Genomic DNA, 21065 nt, shown 5'->3' on the forward strand with positions numbered 1-21065 from the left:
AGAAATGCAACTGTAATGTCATTCAAATTGTGCTAAATTGTGTTGAAGCCATGCAACTGATGTGAAACTGCAGTGCTGACCAGAATGCAGTGACATTTATGGCGCTGCATGCAGTTATACTGTGTTGCAGACTGTATGTTTGTATATAACACGGGCTGGAAAAAGGCAGTGGCAGCTATACTCACTTCTGAAGTAGTGTGCCAAACCAAGCAGCAGTCCCACAGCTTGGTTGTTGTTATCACCCGGGCTGCAGGGAGCACTCAGCACTAGGGCTTCAGTCCGTGGAGCTCTAGGTGCCCGAAGGATCCCATACACATTAGTGCCTTTCACCATCTGAGAGGATGGGGAGAGATGAAAAAGAGACACAGAATTTGCAAAAATCAGTCAGTCACATGCCAAGAGCAGAAAAGTGAACACAGAAGCGCCTTAACACTAGGGATGCACTGATCCACATTTTTTCATTTCCAATCCAATCCCGATACCTGAATTTGGATATCTGCCGATACCAATACTACTAATACTACGATTCCAGAGCTCTTTTTGCTTTAATATTATTGTTGTAATTATTGTTGATTTTATATGATGCTGAAATAAATATTCTCTACAGGCAAGTATATGTATAAATGTATGCACGTATGTCCCTAAAGGCAATTTGAGCTAAGTATAGGGTCTAGTGATGGGAATTCTGGCTCTTTCGGCTGCCAAGCAGCTCTTCAGATTGTTTTGTTGATTAAGTATGACTTTTTTTGGCCTATTTTGACGCCTTACTATACTATGAGGTTTTTTATGACATTTTGAGGTCAAAAAAAATGTAGACTTTTTTTGGCCGAAAAAAACACCTTACTATACTATGACGTTTTTTATGACATTTTGAGGTCAAAAAATTTTTTGACTTTTTTTGTCCGATTTTGACGCCTTACTATACTATGACATTTTTTATGACATTTTGAGGTCAAAAAAATGTTTGACTTTTTTTGTCTGATTGTGACGCCTTACTATACTATGACGTTTTTTATGACATTTTGAGGTCAAAAAAAATTTGGACTTTTTTTGGCCGAAAAAAACACCCTACTATACTATGACGTTTTTTATGACATTTTGAGGTCAAAAAATTTTTTGACTTTTTTTGTCCGATTTTGACGCCTTACTATACTATGACATTTTTTGACATTTTGAGGTCAAAAAAATGTTTGACTTTTTTTGTCTGATTTTGACGCCTTACTATACTATGACGTTTTTTATGACATTTTGAGGTCAAAACATTTTTTTGACTTTTTTTGGTCGAAAAAAACGCCTTACTATACTATGACGTTTTTTATGACATTTTGAGGTCAAAAAATTTTTTGATTTTTTTTGGCCGAAAAAAACGCCTTACTAAACTATGACGTTTTTTATGACATTTTGAGGTCAAAAAAAATTTTGACTTTTTTTGGCCGAAAAAAACGCCTTACTATACTATGACGTTTTTTATGACATTTTGAGGTCAAAAACATTTTTGACATTTTTTGGCCGAAAAAACCCCTTACTATACTATGACGTTTTTTATGACATTTTGAGGTCAAAAAATTTTTTGACTTTTTTTGTCCGATTTTGACGCCTTACTATACTATGACATTTTTTATGACATTTTGAGGTCAAAAAAATGTTTGACTTTTTTTGTCTGATTGTGACGCCTTACTATACTATGACGTTTTTTATGACATTTTGAGGTCAAAAAAAATTTGGACTTTTTTTGGCCGAAAAAAACACCCTACTATACTATGACGTTTTTTATGACATTTTGAGGTCAAAAAATTTTTTGACTTTTTTTGTCCGATTTTGACGCCTTACTATACTATGACATTTTTTGACATTTTGAGGTCAAAAAAATGTTTGACTTTTTTTGTCTGATTTTGACGCCTTACTATACTATGACGTTTTTTATGACATTTTGAGGTCAAAACATTTTTTTGACTTTTTTTGGTCGAAAAAAACGCCTTACTATACTATGACGTTTTTTATGACATTTTGAGGTCAAAAATAATTTTGACTTTTTTTGGTCGAAAAAAACGCCTTACTATATATGACGTTTTTTATGACATTTTGAGGTCAAAAAAAATTTTGACATTTTTTGGCCGAAAAAAACGCCTTACTAAACTATGACGTTTTTTATGACATTTTGAGGTCAAAAAAAATTTTGACTTTTTTTGGCCGAAAAAAAACGCCTTACTATACTATGACGTTTATGACATTTTGAGGTCAAAAATTTTTTTGACTTTTTTTGTCCGATTTTGACACCTTACTATACTATGACGTTTTTTATGACATTTTGAGGTCAAAAAATTTTTTGATTTTTTTTGGCCGAAAAAAACGCCTTACTAAACTATGACGTTTTTTATGACATTTTGAGGTCAAAAAAAATTTTGACTTTTTTTGGCCGAAAAAAACGCCTTACTATACTATGACGTTTTTTATGACATTTTGAGGTCAAAAACATTTTTGACATTTTTTGGCCGAAAAAACCCCTTACTATACTATGACGTTTTTTATGACATTTTGAGGTCAAAAAAATGTTTGACTTTTTTTGTCCGATTTTGACGGACAAAAAAAGGCCGAAAAAAACGCCTTACTATACTATGACGTTTTTTATGACATTTTGAGGTCAAAAAAGTTTTTGACTTTTTTTGTCCGATTTTGACGCCTTACTATACTATGACGTTTTTTTATGACATTTTGAGGTCAAAAAATTTTTTGACTTTTTTAGGCCGAAAAAAACGCCTTACTATACTATTACGTTTTTTATGACATTTTGAGGTCAAAAAAAATTTGGACTTTTTTTGGCCGAAAAAAACGCCTTACTATACTATGACGTTTTTTATGACATTTTGAGGTCAAAAAAATTTTTGACTTTTTTTGTCCGATTTTGACGCCTTACTATACTATGACGTTTTTTATGACATTTTGAGGTCAAAAAAAATTGTGACTTTTTTTGGCCGAAAAAAAACGCCTTACTATACTATGACGTTTTTTATGACATTTTGAGGTCAAAAAATTTTTTGACTTTTTTTGGCCGAAAAAAACGCCTTACTATACTATGACGTTTTTTATGACATTTTGAGGTCAAAAAAGTTTTTGACTTTTTTTGTCCGATTTTGACGCCTTACTATACTATGACGTTTTTTATGACATTTTGAGGTCAAAAAATTTTTTGACTTTTTTAGGCCGAAAAAAACGCCTTACTATACTATGACGTTTTTTATGACATTTTGAGGTCAAAAAAAATTTTGACTTTTTTTGACCGATTTTGACGCCTTACTATACTATGACGTTTTTTATGACATTTTGAGGTCAAAAAAAATTTAGACTTTTTTTGGCCGAAAAAAACGCCTTAATATACTATGACGTTTTTTATGACATTTTGAGGTCAAAAATTTTTTTGACTTTTTTTGTCCGATTTTGACGCCTTACTATACTATGACGTTTTTTATGACATTTTGAGGTCAAAAAAGTTTTTGACTTTTTTTGTCCGATTTTGACGCCTTACTATACTATGACGTTTTTTATGACATTTTGAGGTCAAAAAATTTTTTGACTTTTTTAGGCCGAAAAAAACGCCTTACTATACTATGACGTTTTTTATGACATTTTGAGGTAAAAAAAAATTTGGACTTTTTTTGGCCGAAAAAAACGCCTTATTATACTATGACGTTTTTTATGACATTTTGAGGTCAAAAAAAATTGTGACTTTTTTTGTCCGATTTTGACGCCTTACTATACTATGACGTTTTTTATGACATTTTGAGGTCAAAAAAAATTGTGACTTTTTTTGGCCGAAAAAAACGCCTTACTATACTATGACGTTTTTTATGACATTTTGAGGTCAAAATTTTTTTTGACTTTTTTTGTCCGATTTTGACGCCTTACTATACTATGACGTTTTTTATGACATTTTGAGGTCAAAAAAAATGTTGACTTTTTTGGCCGAAAAAAACGCCTTACTATACTATGACATTTTTTATGACATTTTGAGGTCAAAAAAAATGTTGACTTTTTTTGGCCGACAAAAACGCCTTACTATACTATGACGTTTTTTATGACATTTTGAGGTCAAAAAAAATGTTGACTTTTTTTGTCCGATTTTGACGCCTTACTATACTATGACGTTTTTTATGACATTTTGAGGTCAAAAAAAATTGTGACTTTTTTTGGCCGAAAAAAACGCCTTACTATACTATGACGTTTTTTATGACATTTTGAGGTCAAAAAATTTTTTGACTTTTTTTGGCCGAAAAAAATGCCTTACTATACTATGACGCTTTTTATGACATTTTGAGGTCAAAAAAATTTTGACTTTTTTTGGCCGAAAAAAACGCCTTACTATACTATGACGTTTTTTATGACATTTTGAGGTCAAAAAAGTTTTTGACTTTTTTAGGCCGAAAAAAACGCCTTACTATACTATGACGTTTTTTATGACATTTTGAGGTCAAAATTTTTTTTGACTTTTTTTGTCCGATTTTGACGCCTTACTATACTATGACATTTTTTATGACATTTTGAGGTCAAAAAATTTTTTGACTTTTTTTGGCCGAAAAAAACGCCTTACTATACTATGACGTTTTTTATGACATTTTGAGGTCAAAAAAATGTTTTGACTTTTTTTGTCCGATTTTGACGCCTTACTATACTATGACGTTTTTTATGACATTTTGAGGTCAAAAATTTTTTTTGACTTTTTTTGTCCGATTTTGACGCCTTACTATACTATGACGTTTTTTATGACATTTTGAGGTCAAAAAAAATTTTGACTTTTTTTGGCCGAAAAAAACGCCTTACTATACTATGACGTTTTTTATGACATTTTGAGGTCAAAAAAAATTTTGACTTTTTTTGGCTGAAAAAAACGCCTTACTATACTATGACGTTTTTTATGACATTTTGAGGTCAAAAAAAATTTCGACTTTTTTTGGCCGAAAAAAACGCCTTACTATACTATGACGTTTTTTATGACATTTTGAGCTCAAAAAAAATTTTGACTTTTTTTGGCCGAAAAAAACGCCTTACTATACTATGACGTTTTTTATGACATTTTGAGGTCAAAAAAAATTTTGACTTTTTTTGGCCGAAAAAAACGCCTTACTATACTATGACGTTTTTTATGACATTTTGAGGTCAAAAATGTTTTTGACTTTTTTTGGCCGAAAAAAACGCCTTACTATACTATGACGTTTTTTATGACATTTTGAGGTCAAAAAATTTTTTGACTTTTTTTGTCCGATTTTGACGCCTTACTATACTATGACGTTTTTTATGACATTTTGAGGTCAAAAAAAATTTAGACTTTTTTTGGCCGAAAAAAACGCCTTAATATACTATGACGTTTTTTATGACATTTTGAGGTCAAAAATTTTTTTGACTTTTTTTGTCCGATTTTGACGCCTTACTATACTATGACGTTTTTTATGACATTTTGAGGTCAAAAAAGTTTTTGACTTTTTTTGTCCGATTTTGACGCCTTACTATACTATGACGTTTTTTATGACATTTTGAGGTCAAAAAAATTTTTGACTTTTTTAGGCCGAAAAAAACGCCTTACTATACTATGACGTTTTTTATGACATTTTGAGGTAAAAAAAAATTTGGACTTTTTTTGGCCGAAAAAAACGCCTTATTATACTATGACGTTTTTTATGACATTTTGAGGTCAAAAAAAATTGTGACTTTTTTTGTCCGATTTTGACGCCTTACTATACTATGACGTTTTTTATGACATTTTGAGGTCAAAAAAAATTGTGACTTTTTTTGGCCGAAAAAAACGCCTTACTATACTATGACGTTTTTTATGACATTTTGAGGTCAAAATTTTTTTTGACTTTTTTTGTCCGATTTTGACGCCTTACTATACTATGACGTTTTTTATGACATTTTGAGGTCAAAAAAGTTTTTGACTTTTTTAGGCCGAAAAAAACGCCTTACTATACTATGACGTTTTTTATGACATTTTGAGGTCAAAATTTTTTTTGACTTTTTTTGTCCGATTTTGACGCCTTACTATACTATGACATTTTTTATGACATTTTGAGGTCAAAAAATTTTTTGACTTTTTTTGGCCGAAAAAAACGCCTTACTATACTATGACGTTTTTTATGACATTTTGAGGTCAAAAAAATGTTTTGACTTTTTTTGTCCGATTTTGACGCCTTACTATACTATGACGTTTTTTATGACATTTTGAGGTCAAAAATTTTTTTTGACTTTTTTTGTCCGATTTTGACGCCTTACTATACTATGACGTTTTTTATGACATTTTGAGGTCAAAAAATTTTTTGACTTTTTTTGGCTGAAAAAAATGCCTTACTGTACGATGACGTTTTTTATGACATTTTGAGGTCAAAAAAAATGTTGACTTTTTTTGGCCGAAAAAAACGCCTTACTATACTATGACGTTTTTTATGACATTTTGAGGTCAAAAAATTTTTTGACTTTTTTTGTCCGATTTTGACGCCTTATTATACTATGACGTTTTTTATGACATTTTGAGGTCAAAAAATTTTTTGACTTTTTTTGTCCGATTTTGACGCCTTACTATACTATGACGTTTTTTATGACATTTTGAGGTCAAAAAAAATTTTGACTTTTTTTGGCCGAAAAAAACGCCTTACTATACTATGACGTTTTTTATGACATTTTGAGGTCAAAAATTTTTTTGACTTTTTTTGGCCGATTTTGACGCCTTACTATACTATGACGTTTTTTATGACATTTTGAGGTCAAAAAAAATTTTGACTTTTTTTGGCCGAAAAAAACGCCTTACTATACTATGACGTTTTTTATGACATTTTGAGGTCAAAATTTTTTTTGACTTTTTTTGTCCGATTTTGACGCCTTACTATACTATGACGTTTTTTATGACATTTTGAGGTCAAAAAAGTTTTTGACTTTTTTTGTCCGATTTTGACGCCTTACTATACTATGACGTTTTTTATGACATTTTGAGGTCAAAAAATTTTTTGACTTTTTTAGGCCGAAAAAAACGCCTTACTATACTATGACGTTTTTTATGACATTTTGAGGTCAAAAATTTTTTTGACTTTTTTTGTCCGATTTTGACGCCTTACTATACTATGACGTTTTTTATGACATTTTGAGGTCAAAAATTTTTTTGACTTTTTTTGGCCGATTTTGACGCCTTACTATACTATGACGTTTTTTATGACATTTTGAGGTCAAAAAAAATTTTGACTTTTTTTGGCCGAAAAAAACGCCTTACTATACTATGACGTTTTTTATGACATTTTGAGGTCAAAAATTTTTTTGACTTTTTTTGTCCGATTTTGACGCCTTACTATACTATGACGTTTTTTATGACATTTTGAGGTCAAAAAAAATTTTGACATTTTCTGGCCGAAAAAAACGCCTTACTATACTATGACGTTTTTTATGACATTTTGAGGTCAAAAAAATTTTTGACTTTTTTTGGCCGATTTTGACGCCTTGCTATACTATGACATTTTTTAGGAGATACTATGACGTTTTTTATGACATTTTGAGGTCAAAAAATTTTTTGACTTTTTTTGGCTGAAAAAAATGCCTTACTGTACGATGACGTTTTTTATGACATTTTGAGGTCAAAAAAAATGTTGACTTTTTTTGGCCGAAAAAAACGCCTTACTATACTATGACGTTTTTTATGACATTTTGAGGTCAAAAAATTTTTTGACTTTTTTTGTCCGATTTTGACGCCTTATTATACTATGACGTTTTTTATGACATTTTGAGGTCAAAAAATTTTTTGACTTTTTTTGTCCGATTTTGACGCCTTACTATACTATGACGTTTTTTATGACATTTTGAGGTCAAAAAAATTTTTGACTTTTTTTGTCCGATTTTGACGCCTTACTATACTATGACGTTTTTTATGACATTTTGAGGTCAAAAAAATTGGCAGCTGCACTGCTGCTGAGAGGAAGGCTCTGCAGAGGGTGGTAAAGGCTGCACAGAGGACTGTGGGGAACAGCCTGCCCACCACCTCAGACCTCTACAAAGCACGATGCAGAGGGAGGGCCCTCCGCATCATGAAGGACTCCACCCATCCCGCACACAATCTTTTCCAACCCCTCCCCTCAGGCAGGCGGCAGAGGAGCATCCGGAGCAGGACCACCAGGCTCAGGATCAGCTTCTTCCCTGAAGCTGTAAGACTGCTCAACTCTAGCCCTGCCCTGTAGACCGACCTCCCCCCACCACCACACACTGACAGTCCTGCACTACAACACTTTATCTGTCTCACTAAGTGCAATACTTGGCCACCATAGGGCAACATGCTCATATAGGTGCAATACACGGACTACATCTGCACTACCACTACCTCCTACTTGCACATGAGTATTTATGCACGTGCTAACTTCGGCTTCCTTATCTTATCTTATTTTCACTTTATTTAATTGTTAACTGTTTAAATTTCACAGTGTTTATATATTTCTTGCTAATGTTTATTTTTATTTTCTCTAATGTTATATTTATTTCTCTACTCTAATGTTTATATGTTAATATTTTCTACTCTAATGTTTATATTATTGCCCTTATGTTTAGATTTCATTCTTGTTCACGTCTTGCTCTGAATGGCTTAAACTGGGACCTGAGTACTAATTTCGTACCATAACATGTAAATGTCCTGGTATGACAATAAAGTTCCTTGAACCTTGACCCTGATCCTTGATCCTTGATCCTTACTATACTATGACGTTTTTTATGACATTTTGAGGTAAAAAAAAATTCTGACTTTTTTTGTCCGATTTTGACGCCTTACTATACTATGACGTTTTTTATGACATTTTGAGGTCAAAAAATTTTTTTGACTTTTTTTGTCCGATTTTGACGCCTTACTATACTATGACGTTTTTTATGACATTTTGAGGTCAAAAAAAATTTGGACTTTTTTTGGCGGAAAAAAACACCTTACTATACTATGACGTTTTTTATGACATTTTGAGGTCAAAAAAAATTTTGACTTTTTTTGGCCGATTTTGACGCCTTGCTATACTATGACGTTTTTTATGACATACTATGACGTTTTTTATGACATTTTGAGGTCAAAAATTTTTTTGACTTTTTTTGTCCGATTTTGACGCCTTACTATACTATGACGTTTTTTATGACATTTTGAGGTCAAAAATTTTTTGGACTTTTTTTGGCCGAAAAAAACGCCTTACTATACTATGACGTTTTTTATGACATTTTGAGGTCAAAAAAATTTTTGACATTTTTTGGCCGAAAAAAACGCCTTACTATACTATGACGTTTTTTATGACATTTTGAGGTCAAAAAATTTTTTGACTTTTTTTGGCCGAAAAAAACGCCTTACTATACTATGACGTTTTTTATGACATTTTGAGGTCAAAAAAAATTTCGACTTTTTTTGGCCGAAAAAAACACCTTACTATACTATGACGTTTTTTATGACATTTTGAGGTCAAAAAAGTTTTTGACTTTTTTTGTCCGATTTTGACGCCTTACTATACTATGACGTTTTTTATGACATTTTGAGGTCAAAAATGTTTTTGACTTTTTTTGTCAGATTTTGACGCCTTACTATATATACTATGACGTTTTTTATGACATTTTGAGGTCAAAAAATTTTTTGACTTTTTTTGGCCGAAAAAAACGCCTTACTATACTATGACGTTTTTTATGACATTTTGAGGTCAAAAAAAATTTTGACATTTTTTGGCCGAAAAAAACGCCTTACTATACTATGACGTTTTTTATGACATTTTGAGGTCAAAAAATTTTTTGACTTTTTTTGGCCGAAAAAAACGCCTTACTATACTATGACGTTTTTTATGACATTTTGAGGTCAAAAAAAATTTTGACATTTTTTGGCCGAAAAAAACGCCTTACTATACTATGACGTTTTTTATGACATTTTGAGGTCAAAAATGTTTTTGACTTTTTTTGGCCGAAAAAAACGCCTTACTATACTATGACGTTTTTTATGACATTTTGAGGTCAAAAAAAATTTCGACTTTTTTTGGCCGAAAAAAACGCCTTACTATACTATGACGTTTTTTATGACATTTTGAGGTCAAAAAAGTTTTTGACTTTTTTTGTCCGATTTTGACGCCTTACTATACTATGACGTTTTTTATGACATTTTGAGGTCAAAAAATTTTTTGACTTTTTTAGGCCGAAAAAAACGCCTTACTATACTATGACGTTTTTTATGACATTTTGAGGTCAAAAAAAATTTTGACATTTTTTGGCCGAAAAAAACGCCTTACTATACTATGACGTTTTTTATGACATTTTGAGGTCAAAAAATTTTTTTACTTTTTTTGGCCGAAAAAAACGCCTTACTATACTATGTCGTTTTTTATGACATTTTGAGAGTCAAAAATTTTTTTGACTTTTTTTGTCCGATTTTGACGCCTTACTATACTATGACGTTTTTTATGACATTTTGAGGTCAAAAATTTTTTTGACTTTTTTTGTCCGATTTTGACGCCTTACTATACTATGACGTTTTTTATGACATTTTGAGGTCAAAAAAGTTTTTGACTTTTTTTGGTCGAAAAAAACGCCTTACTATACTATGATGTTTTTTATGACATTTTGAGGCCGATTTTTGGCCGATTTTGACGCCTTACTATACTATGACGTTTTTTATGACATTTTGATGTCAAAAAATTTTTTGACATTTTTTGGCTGAAAAAAACGCCTTACTATACTATGATGTTTTTTATGACATTTTGAGGTAAAAAAAAATTTCGACTTTTTTTGGCCGAAAAAAACGCCTTACTATACTATGACGTTTTTTATGACATTTTGAGGTCAAAAAAGTTTTTGACTTTTTTTGTCCGATTTTGACGCCTTACTATACTATGACGTTTTTTATGACATTTTGAGGTCAAAAAATTTTTTGACTTTTTTAGGCCGAAAAAAACGCCTTACTATACTATGACGTTTTTTATGACATTTTGAGGTCAAAAAAAATTTTGACATTTTTTGGCCGAAAAAAACGCCTTACTATACTATGACGTTTTTTATGACATTTTGAGGTCAAAAAATTTTTTTACTTTTTTTGGCCGAAAAAAACGCCTTACTATACTATGTCGTTTTTTATGACATTTTGAGAGTCAAAAATTTTTTTGACTTTTTTTGTCCGATTTTGACGCCTTACTATACTATGACGTTTTTTATGACATTTTGAGGTCAAAAATTTTTTTGACTTTTTTTGTCCGATTTTGACGCCTTACTATACTATGACGTTTTTTATGACATTTTGAGGTCAAAAAAGTTTTTGACTTTTTTTGGTCGAAAAAAACGCCTTACTATACTATGATGTTTTTTATGACATTTTGAGGCCGATTTTTGGCCGATTTTGACGCCTTACTATACTATGACGTTTTTTATGACATTTTGATGTCAAAAAATTTTTTGACTTTTTTTGGCTGAAAAAAACGCCTTACTATACTATGATGTTTTTTATGACATTTTGAGGTAAAAAAAAATTTCGACTTTTTTTGGCCGAAAAAAACGCCTTACTATACTATGACGTTTTTTATGACATTTTGAGGTCAAAAAAGTTTTTGACTTTTTTTGTCCGATTTTGACGCCTTACTATACTATGACGTTTTTTAAGACATTTTGAGGTCAAAAAATTTTTTGACTTTTTTAGGCCGAAAAAAACGCCTTACTATACTATGACGTTTTTTATGACATTTTGAGGTCAAAAAAAATTTTGACATTTTTTGGCCGAAAAAAACGCCTTACTATACTATGACGTTTTTTATGACATTTTGAGGTCAAAAAATTTTTTTACTTTTTTTGGCCGAAAAAAACGCCTTACTATACTATGACGTTTTTTATGACATTTTGAGAGTCAAAAATTTTTTTGACTTTTTTTGTCCGATTTTGACGCCTTACTATACTATGACGTTTTTTATGACATTTTGAGGTCAAAAATTTTTTTGACTTTTTTTGTCAGATTTTGACGCCTTACTATACTATGACGTTTTTTATGACATTTTGAGGTCAAAAATTTTTTTGACTTTTTTTGTCCGATTTTGACGCCTTACTATACTATGACGTTTTTTATGACATTTTGAGGTCAAAAAAGTTTTTGACTTTTTTTGTCCGATTTTGACGCCTTACTATACTATGACGTTTTTTATGACATTTTGAGGTCAAAAAAATTTTTGACTTTTTTAGGCCGAAAAAAACGCCTTACTATACTATGACGTTTTTTATGACATTTTGAGGTAAAAAAACATTTGGACTTTTTTTGGCCGAAAAAAACGCCTTATTATACTATGACGTTTTTTATGACATTTTGAGGTCAAAAAAAATTGTGACTTTTTTTGTCCGATTTTGACGCCTTACTATACTATGACGTTTTTTATGACATTTTGAGGTCAAAAAAAATTGTGACTTTTTTTGGCCGAAAAAAACGCCTTACTATACTATGACGTTTTTTATGACATTTTGAGGTCAAAATTTTTTTTGACTTTTTTTGTCCGATTTTGACGCCTTACTATACTATGACGTTTTTTATGACATTTTGAGGTCAAAAAAAATGTTGACTTTTTTGGCCGAAAAAAACGCCTTACTATACTATGACGTTTTTTATGACATTTTGAGGTCAAAAAAAATGTTGACTTTTTTTGTCCGATTTTGACGCCTTACTATACTATGACGTTTTTTATGACATTTTGAGGTCAAAAAAAATTGTGACTTTTTTTGGCCGAAAAAAACGCCTTACTATACTATGACGTTTTTTATGACATTTTGAGGTCAAAAAATTTTTTTGACTTTTTTTGGCCGAAAAAAACGCCTTACTATACTATGACGTTTTTTATGACATTTTGAGGTCAAAAAAAATTTCGACTTTTTTTGGCCGAAAAAAACGCCTTACTATACTATGACGTTTTTTATGACATTTTGAGGTCAAAAAATTTTTTGACTTTTTTTGGCTGAAAAAAACGCCTTACTATACTATGATTTTTTTATGACATTTTGAGATCAAAAAAATTTTTGAATTTTTTTGGTCGAAAAAAACGCCTTACTAGACTATGACGTTTTTTATGACATTTTGAGGTCAAAAAAAATTGTGACTTTTTTTGGCCGATTTTGACACCTTACTTTACTATGACGTTTTTTATGACATTTTGAGGTCAAAAATTTTTTTGACTTTTTTTGTCCGAAAAAAACGCCTTACTATACTATGACGTTTTTTATGACATTTTGAGGTCAAAAATTTTTTTGACTTTTTTTGGCCGAAAAAAACGCCTTACTATACTATGACGTTTTTTATGACATTTTGAGGTCAAAAAAAATTTCGACTTTTTTTGGCCGAAAAAAAACGCCTTACTATACTATGACGTTTTTTATGACATTCTGAGGTCAAAAAAATTTTTGACTTTTTTTGGCCGAAAAAAACGCCTTACTATACTATGACGTTTTTTATGACATTTTGAGGTCAAAAAAAATTTTGACATTTTTTGGCCGAAAAAAACGCCTTACTATACTATGACGTTTTTTATGACATTTTGAGGTCAAAAATGTTTTTGACTTTTTTTGGCCGAAAAAAACGCCTTACTATACTATGACGTTTTTTATGACATTTTGAGGTCAAAAAAAATTTCGACTTTTTTTGGCCGAAAAAAACGCCTTACTATACTATGACTTTTTTATGACATTTTGAGGTCAAAAACGTTTTTGACTTTTTTTGTCCGATTTTGACGCCTTACTATACTATGACGTTTTTTATGACATTTTGAGGTCAAAAAAATTTTTGACTTTTTTAGGCCGAAAAAAAAACGCCTTACTATACTATGACGTTTTCTATGACATTTTGAGGTCAAAATAAATTGTGACTTTTTTTGGCCGATTTTGACGCCTTACTATACTATGACGTTTTTTATGAAATTTTGAGGTCAAAATTTTTTTTGACTTTTTTTGTCCGATTTTGACGCCTTACTATACTATGACGTTTTTTATGACATTTTGATGTCAAAAATTTTTTTGACTTTTTTTGGCTGAAAAAAAAACGCCTTACTATACTATGATGTTTTTTATGACATTTTGAGATAAAAAAAATTTTTGACTTTTTTTGGCCGATTTTGACGCCTTACTATACTATGACGTTTTTTATGACATTTTGAGGTCAAAAATTTTTTTGACTTTTTTTGTCCGATTTTGACGCCTTACTATACTATGACGTTTTTTATGACATTTTGAGGTCAAAAATTTTTTTGACTTTTTTAGGCCGAAAAAAACGCCTTACTATACTATGACGTTTTTTATGACATTTTGAGGTCAAAAAAATTTTGAATTTTTTTGGCCGAAAAAAACGCCTTACTATACTATGACGTTTTTTATGACATTTTGAGGTCAAAAAAAATTTTGACTTTTTTTGGCTGAAAAAAACACCTTACTATACTATGACGTTTTTTATGACATTTTGAGGTCAAAATTTTTTTTGACTTTTTTAGGCCGAAAAAAACGGCTTACTATACTATGACGTTTTTTATGACATTTTGAGGTCAAAAAAATTTTTGACATTTTTTGGCCGAAAAAAACGCCTTACTATACTATGACGTTTTTTATGACATTTTGAGGTCAAAAATTTTTTTGACTTTTTTTGGCCGAAAAAAACGCCTTACTATACTATGACGTTTTTTATGACATTTTGAGGTCAAAAAATTTTTTTGACTTTTTTTGGCCGAAAAAAACGCCTTACTATACTATGACGTTTTTTATGACATTTTGAGGTCAAAAAAGTTTTTGACTTTTTTTGTCCGATTTTGACGCCTTACTATACTATGACGTTTTCTATGACATTTTGAGGTCAAAAAATTTTTTGACTTTTTTTGTCCGATTTTGACGCCTTACTATACTATGACGTTTTTTATGACATTTTGATGTCAAAAATTTTTTTGACTTTTTATGGCTGAAAAAAACGCCTTACTATACTATGATGTTTTTTATGACATTTTGAGATCAAAAAATTTTTTGACTTTTTTTGGTCGAAAAAAACGCCTTACTATACTATGACGTTTTTTATGACATTTTGAGGTCAAAAATTTTTTTGACTTTTTTTGTCCGATTTTGACGCCTTACTATACTATGACGTTTTTTATGACATTTTGAGGTCAAAAATTTTTTTGACTTTTTTTGTCCGATTTTGACGCCTTACTATACTATGACGTTTTTTATGACATTTTGAGGTCAAAAAAATTTTTGACTTCTTTTGGCAGAAAAAAACGCCTTACTATACTATGACGTTTTTTATGACATTTTGAGGTCAAAAATTTTTTTGACTTTTTTTGTCCGATTTTGACGCCTTACTATACTATGACGTTTTTTATGACATTTTGAGGTCAAAAATTTTTTTGACTTTTTTTGGCCGGAAAAAACGCCTTACTATAGTATGACGTTTTTTATGACATTTTGAGGTCAAAAATTTTTTTGACTTTTTTTGTCCGATTTTGACGCCTTACTATACTATGACGTTTTTTATGACATTTTGAGGTCAAAAATTTTTTTGACTTTTTTAGGCCGAAAAAAACGCCTTACTATACTATGACGTTTTTTATGACATTTTGAGGTCAAAAAAAATTTTGACATTTTTTGGCGGAAAAAAACGCCTTACTATACTATGACGTTTTTTATGACATTTTGAGGTCAAAAAATTTTTTTACTTTTTTTGGCCGAAAAAAACGCCTTACTATACTATGACGTTTTTTATGACATTTTGAGGTCAAAAATTTTTTTGACTTTTTTTGTCCGATTTTGACGCCTTACTATACTATGACGTTTTTTATGACATTTTGATGTCAAAAAATTTTTTGACTTTTTTTGGCCGAAAAAAACGCCTTACTATACTATGACGTTTTTTATGACATTTTGAGGTCAAAAAAAATTTTGACTTTTTTTGGCCGAAAAAAACGCCTTACTATACTATGACGTTTTTTATGACATTTTGAGGTCAAAAATTTTTTTGACTTTTTTAGGCCGAAAAAAACGCCTTACTATACTATGACATTTTTTATGACATTTTGAGGTCAAAAAAATTTTTGACATTTTTTGGCCGAAAAAAACGCCTTACTATACTATGACGTTTTTTATGACATTTTGAGGTCAAAAAATTTTTTGACTTTTTTTGGCCGAAAAAAACGCCTTACTATACTATGACGTTTTTTATGACATTTTGAGGTCAAAAAAAATTTTGACTTTTTTTGGCCGAAAAAAACGGCTTACTATACTATGACGTTTTTTATGACATTTTGAGGTCAAAAAAGTTTTTGACTTTTTTTGTCCGATTTTGACGCCTTACTATACTATGACGTTTTTTATGACATTTTGAGGTCAAAAATTTTTTTGACTTTTTTTGTCCGATTTTGACGCCTTACTATACTATGACGTTTTTTATGACATTTTGATGTCAAAAATTTTTTTGACTTTTTTTGGCGTAAAAAAACGCCTTACTATACTATGATGTTTTTTATGACATTTTGAGATCAAAAAATTTTTTTGACTTTTTTTGGTCGAAAAAAACGCCTTACTATACTATGACGTTTTTTATGACATTTTGAGGTCAAAAATTTTTTTGACTTTTTTTGTCCGATTTTGACGCCTTACTATACTATGACGTTTTTTATGACATTTTGAGGTCAAAATTTTTTTTGACTTTTTTTGGTCGAAAAAAACGCCTTACTATACTATGACGTTTTTTATGACATTTTGAGGTCAAAATAAATTGTGACTTTTTTTGGCCGATTTTGACGCCTTACTATACTATGACGTTTTTTATGAAATTTTGAGGTCAAAATTTTTTTTGACTTTTTTTGTCCGATTTTGACGCCTTACTATACTATGACGTTTTTTATGACATTTTGAGGTTAAAATAAGTTTTTGACTTTTTTTGTCCGATTTTGACGCCTTACTATACTATGACGTTTTTTATGACATTTTGAGGTAAAAAAAAATTGTGACTTTTTTGTCCGATTTTGACACCTTACTATACTATGACGTTTTTTATGACATTTTGAGGTCAAAAAAAATTTTGACTTTTTTTGGCCGAAAAAAACGCCTTACTATACTATGACGTTTTTTATGACATTTTGAGGTCAAAATTTTTTTTGACTTTTTTTGTCCGATTTTGACGCCTTACTATACTATGACGTTTTTTATGACATTTTGATGTCAAAAAATTTTTTGACTTTTTTTGGCTGAAAAAAACGCCTTACTATACTATGATGTTTTTTATGACATTTTTAGGTAAAAAAAAAATTTGACTTTTTTTGGCCGATTTTGACGCCTTACTATACTATGACGTTTTTTATGACATTTTGATGTCAAAAATTTTTTTGACTTTTTTTGGCCGAAAAAAACGCCTTACTATACTATGATGTTTTTTATGACATTTTGAGATCAAAAAATTTTTTGACTTTTTTTGGTCGAAAAAAACGCCTTACTATACTATGACGTTTTTTATGACATTTTGAGGTCAAAAATTTTTTTGACTTTTTTTGTCCGATTTTGACGCCATACTATACTATGACGTTTTTTATGACATTTTGAGGTCAAAAATTTTTTTTGACTTTTTTTGTCCGATTTTGACACCTTACTATACTATGACGTTTTTTATGACATTTTGAGGTAAAAATTTATTTTGACTTTTTTTGTCCGATTTTGACGCCTTACTATACTATGACGTTTTTTATGACATTTTGAGGTCAAAAAAATTTTTGACTTCTTTTGGCAGAAAAAAACGCCTTACTATACTATGACGTTTTTTATGACATTTTGAGGTCAAAAATTTTTTTGACTTTTTTTGTCCGATTTTGACGCCTTACTATACTATGACGTTTTTTATGACATTTTGAGGTCAAAAATTTTTTTGACTTTTTTTGGCCGGAAAAAACGCCTTACTATACTATGACGTTTTTTATGACATTTTGAGGTCAAAAATTTTTTTGACTTTTTTTGTCCGATTTTGACGCCTTACTATACTATGACGTTTTTTATGACATTTTGAGGTCAAAAAAATTTTTGACTTCTTTTGGCAGAAAAAAACGCCTTACTATACTATGACGTTTTTTATGACATTTTGAGGTCAAAAATTTTTTTGACTTTTTTTGTCCGATTTTGACGCCTTACTATACTATGACGTTTTTTATGACATTTTGAGGTCAAAAATTTTTTTGACTTTTTTTGGCCGGAAAAAACGCCTTACTATAGTATGACGTTTTTTATGACATTTTGAGGTCAAAAATTTTTTTGACTTTTTTTGTCCGATTTTGACGCCTTACTATACTATGACGTTTTTTATGACATTTTGAGGTCAAAAATTTTTTTGACTTTTTTAGGCCGAAAAAAACGCCTTACTATACTATGACGTTTTTTATGACATTTTGAGGTCAAAAAAAATTTTGACATTTTTTGGCGGAAAAAAACGCCTTACTATACTATGACGTTTTTTATGACATTTTGAGGTCAAAAATTTTTTTGACTTTTTTTGTCTGATTTTGACGCCTTACTATACTATGACGTTTTTTATGACATTTTGATGTCAAAAATTTTTTTGACTTTTTTTGGCCGAAAAAAACGCCTTACTATACTATGATGTTTTTTATGACATTTTGAGATCAAAAAATTTTTTGACTTTTTTTGGTCGAAAAAAACGCCTTACTATACTATGACGTTTTTTATGACATTTTGAGGTAAAAATTTATTTTGACTTTTTTTGTCCGATTTTGACGCCTTACTATACTATGACGTTTTTTATGACATTTTGAGGTCAAAAAAATTTTTGACTTCTTTTGGCAGAAAAAAACGCCTTACTATACTATGACGTTTTTTATGACATTTTGAGGTCAAAAATTTTTTTGACTTTTTTTGTCCGATTTTGACGCCTTACTATACTATGACGTTTTTTATGACATTTTGAGGTCAAAAATTTTTTTGACTTTTTTTGGCCGGAAAAAACGCCTTACTATACTATGACGTTTTTTATGACATTTTGAGGTCAAAAATTTTTTTGACTTTTTTTGTCCGATTTTGACGCCTTACTATACTATGACGTTTTTTATGACATTTTGAGGTAAAAATTTATTTTGACTTTTTTTGTCCGATTTTGACGCCTTACTATACTATGACGTTTTTTATGACATTTTGAGGTCAAAAAAATTTTTGACTTCTTTTGGCAGAAAAAAACGCCTTACTATACTATGACGTTTTTTATGACATTTTGAGGTCAAAAATTTTTTTGACTTTTTTTGTCCGATTTTGACGCCTTACTATACTATGACGTTTTTTATGACATTTTGAGGTCAAAAATTTTTTTGACTTTTTTTGGCCGGAAAAAACGCCTTACTATACTATGACGTTTTTTATGACATTTTGAGGTCAAAAATTTTTTTGACTTTTTTTGTCCGATTTTGACGCCTTACTATACTATGACGTTTTTTATGACATTTTGAGGTCAAAAAAATTTTTGACTTCTTTTGGCAGAAAAAAACGCCTTACTATACTATGACGTTTTTTATGACATTTTGAGGTCAAAAATTTTTTTGACTTTTTTTGTCCGATTTTGACGCCTTACTATACTATGACGTTTTTTATGACATTTTGAGGTCAAAAATTTTTTTGACTTTTTTTGGCCGGAAAAAACGCCTTACTATAGTATGACGTTTTTTATGACATTTTGAGGTCAAAAATTTTTTTGACTTTTTTTGTCCGATTTTGACGCCTTACTATACTATGACGTTTTTTATGACATTTTGAGGTCAAAAATTTTTTTGACTTTTTTAGGCCGAAAAAAACGCCTTACTATACTATGACGTTTTTTATGACATTTTGAGGTCAAAAAAAATTTTGACATTTTTTGGCGGAAAAAAACGCCTTACTATACTATGACGTTTTTTATGACATTTTGAGGTCAAAAATTTTTTTTACTTTTTTTGGCCGAAAAAAACGCCTTACTATACTATGACGTTTTTTATGACATTTTGAGGTCAAAAATTTTTTTGACTTTTTTTGTCCGATTTTGACGCCTTACTATACTATGACGTTTTTTATGACATTTTGATGTCAAAAAATTTTTTGACTTTTTTTGGCCGAAAAAAACGCCTTACTATACTATGACGTTTTTTATGACATTTTGAGGTCAAAAAAAATTTTGACTTTTTTTGGCCGAAAAAAACGCCTTACTATACTATGACGTTTTTTATGACATTTTGAGGTCAAAAATTTTTTTGACTTTTTTAGGCCGAAAAAAACGCCTTACTATACTATGACATTTTTTATGACATTTTGAGGTCAAAAAAATTTTTGACATTTTTTGGCCGAAAAAAACGCCTTACTATACTATGACGTTTTTTATGACATTTTGAGGTCAAAAAATTTTTTGACTTTTTTTGGCCGAAAAAAACGCCTTACTATACTATGACGTTTTTTATGACATTTTGAGGTCAAAAAAAATTTTGACTTTTTTTGGCCGAAAAAAACGGCTTACTATACTATGACGTTTTTTATGACATTTTGAGGTCAAAAAAGTTTTTGACTTTTTTTGTCCGATTTTGACGCCTTACTATACTATGACGTTTTTTATGACATTTTGAGGTCAAAAATTTTTTTGACTTTTTTTGTCCGATTTTGACGCCTTACTATACTATGACGTTTTTTATGACATTTTGATGTCAAAAATTTTTTTGACTTTTTTTGGCGTAAAAAAACGCCTTACTATACTATGATGTTTTTTATGACATTTTGAGATCAAAAAATTTTTTTGACTTTTTTTGGTCGAAAAAAACGCCTTACTATACTATGACGTTTTTTATGACATTTTGAGGTCAAAAATTTTTTTGACTTTTTTTGTCCGATTTTGACGCCTTACTATACTATGACGTTTTTTATGACATTTTGAGGTCAAAATTTTTTTTGACTTTTTTTGGTCGAAAAAAACGCCTTACTATACTATGACGTTTTTTATGACATTTTGAGGTCAAAATAAATTGTGACTTTTTTTGGCCGATTTTGACGCCTTACTATACTATGACGTTTTTTATGAAATTTTGAGGTCAAAA

General features: G+C 30.0%; 1 protein-coding gene across 2 annotated transcripts in view; it reads right to left on the reverse strand.

The window, feature by feature from the left end:
• gpaa1 (glycosylphosphatidylinositol anchor attachment 1) overlaps window positions 1-21065 on the reverse strand; it is a 30990-nt gene that overhangs the window by 3579 nt on the left and 6346 nt on the right. For both annotated transcript variants that reach the window (XM_041054352.1, XM_041054351.1), the window contains exon 5: window positions 186-333. In XM_041054352.1, the coding sequence (XP_040910286.1) occupies window positions 186-333 (148 nt within the window). The remainder of the gene's footprint in view (window positions 1-185; window positions 334-21065) is intronic.

Source organism: Toxotes jaculatrix, chromosome 14 (assembly GCF_017976425.1).
Source record: "Toxotes jaculatrix isolate fToxJac2 chromosome 14, fToxJac2.pri, whole genome shotgun sequence".
NCBI classification, from domain to species: domain Eukaryota; kingdom Metazoa; phylum Chordata; class Actinopteri; family Toxotidae; genus Toxotes; species Toxotes jaculatrix.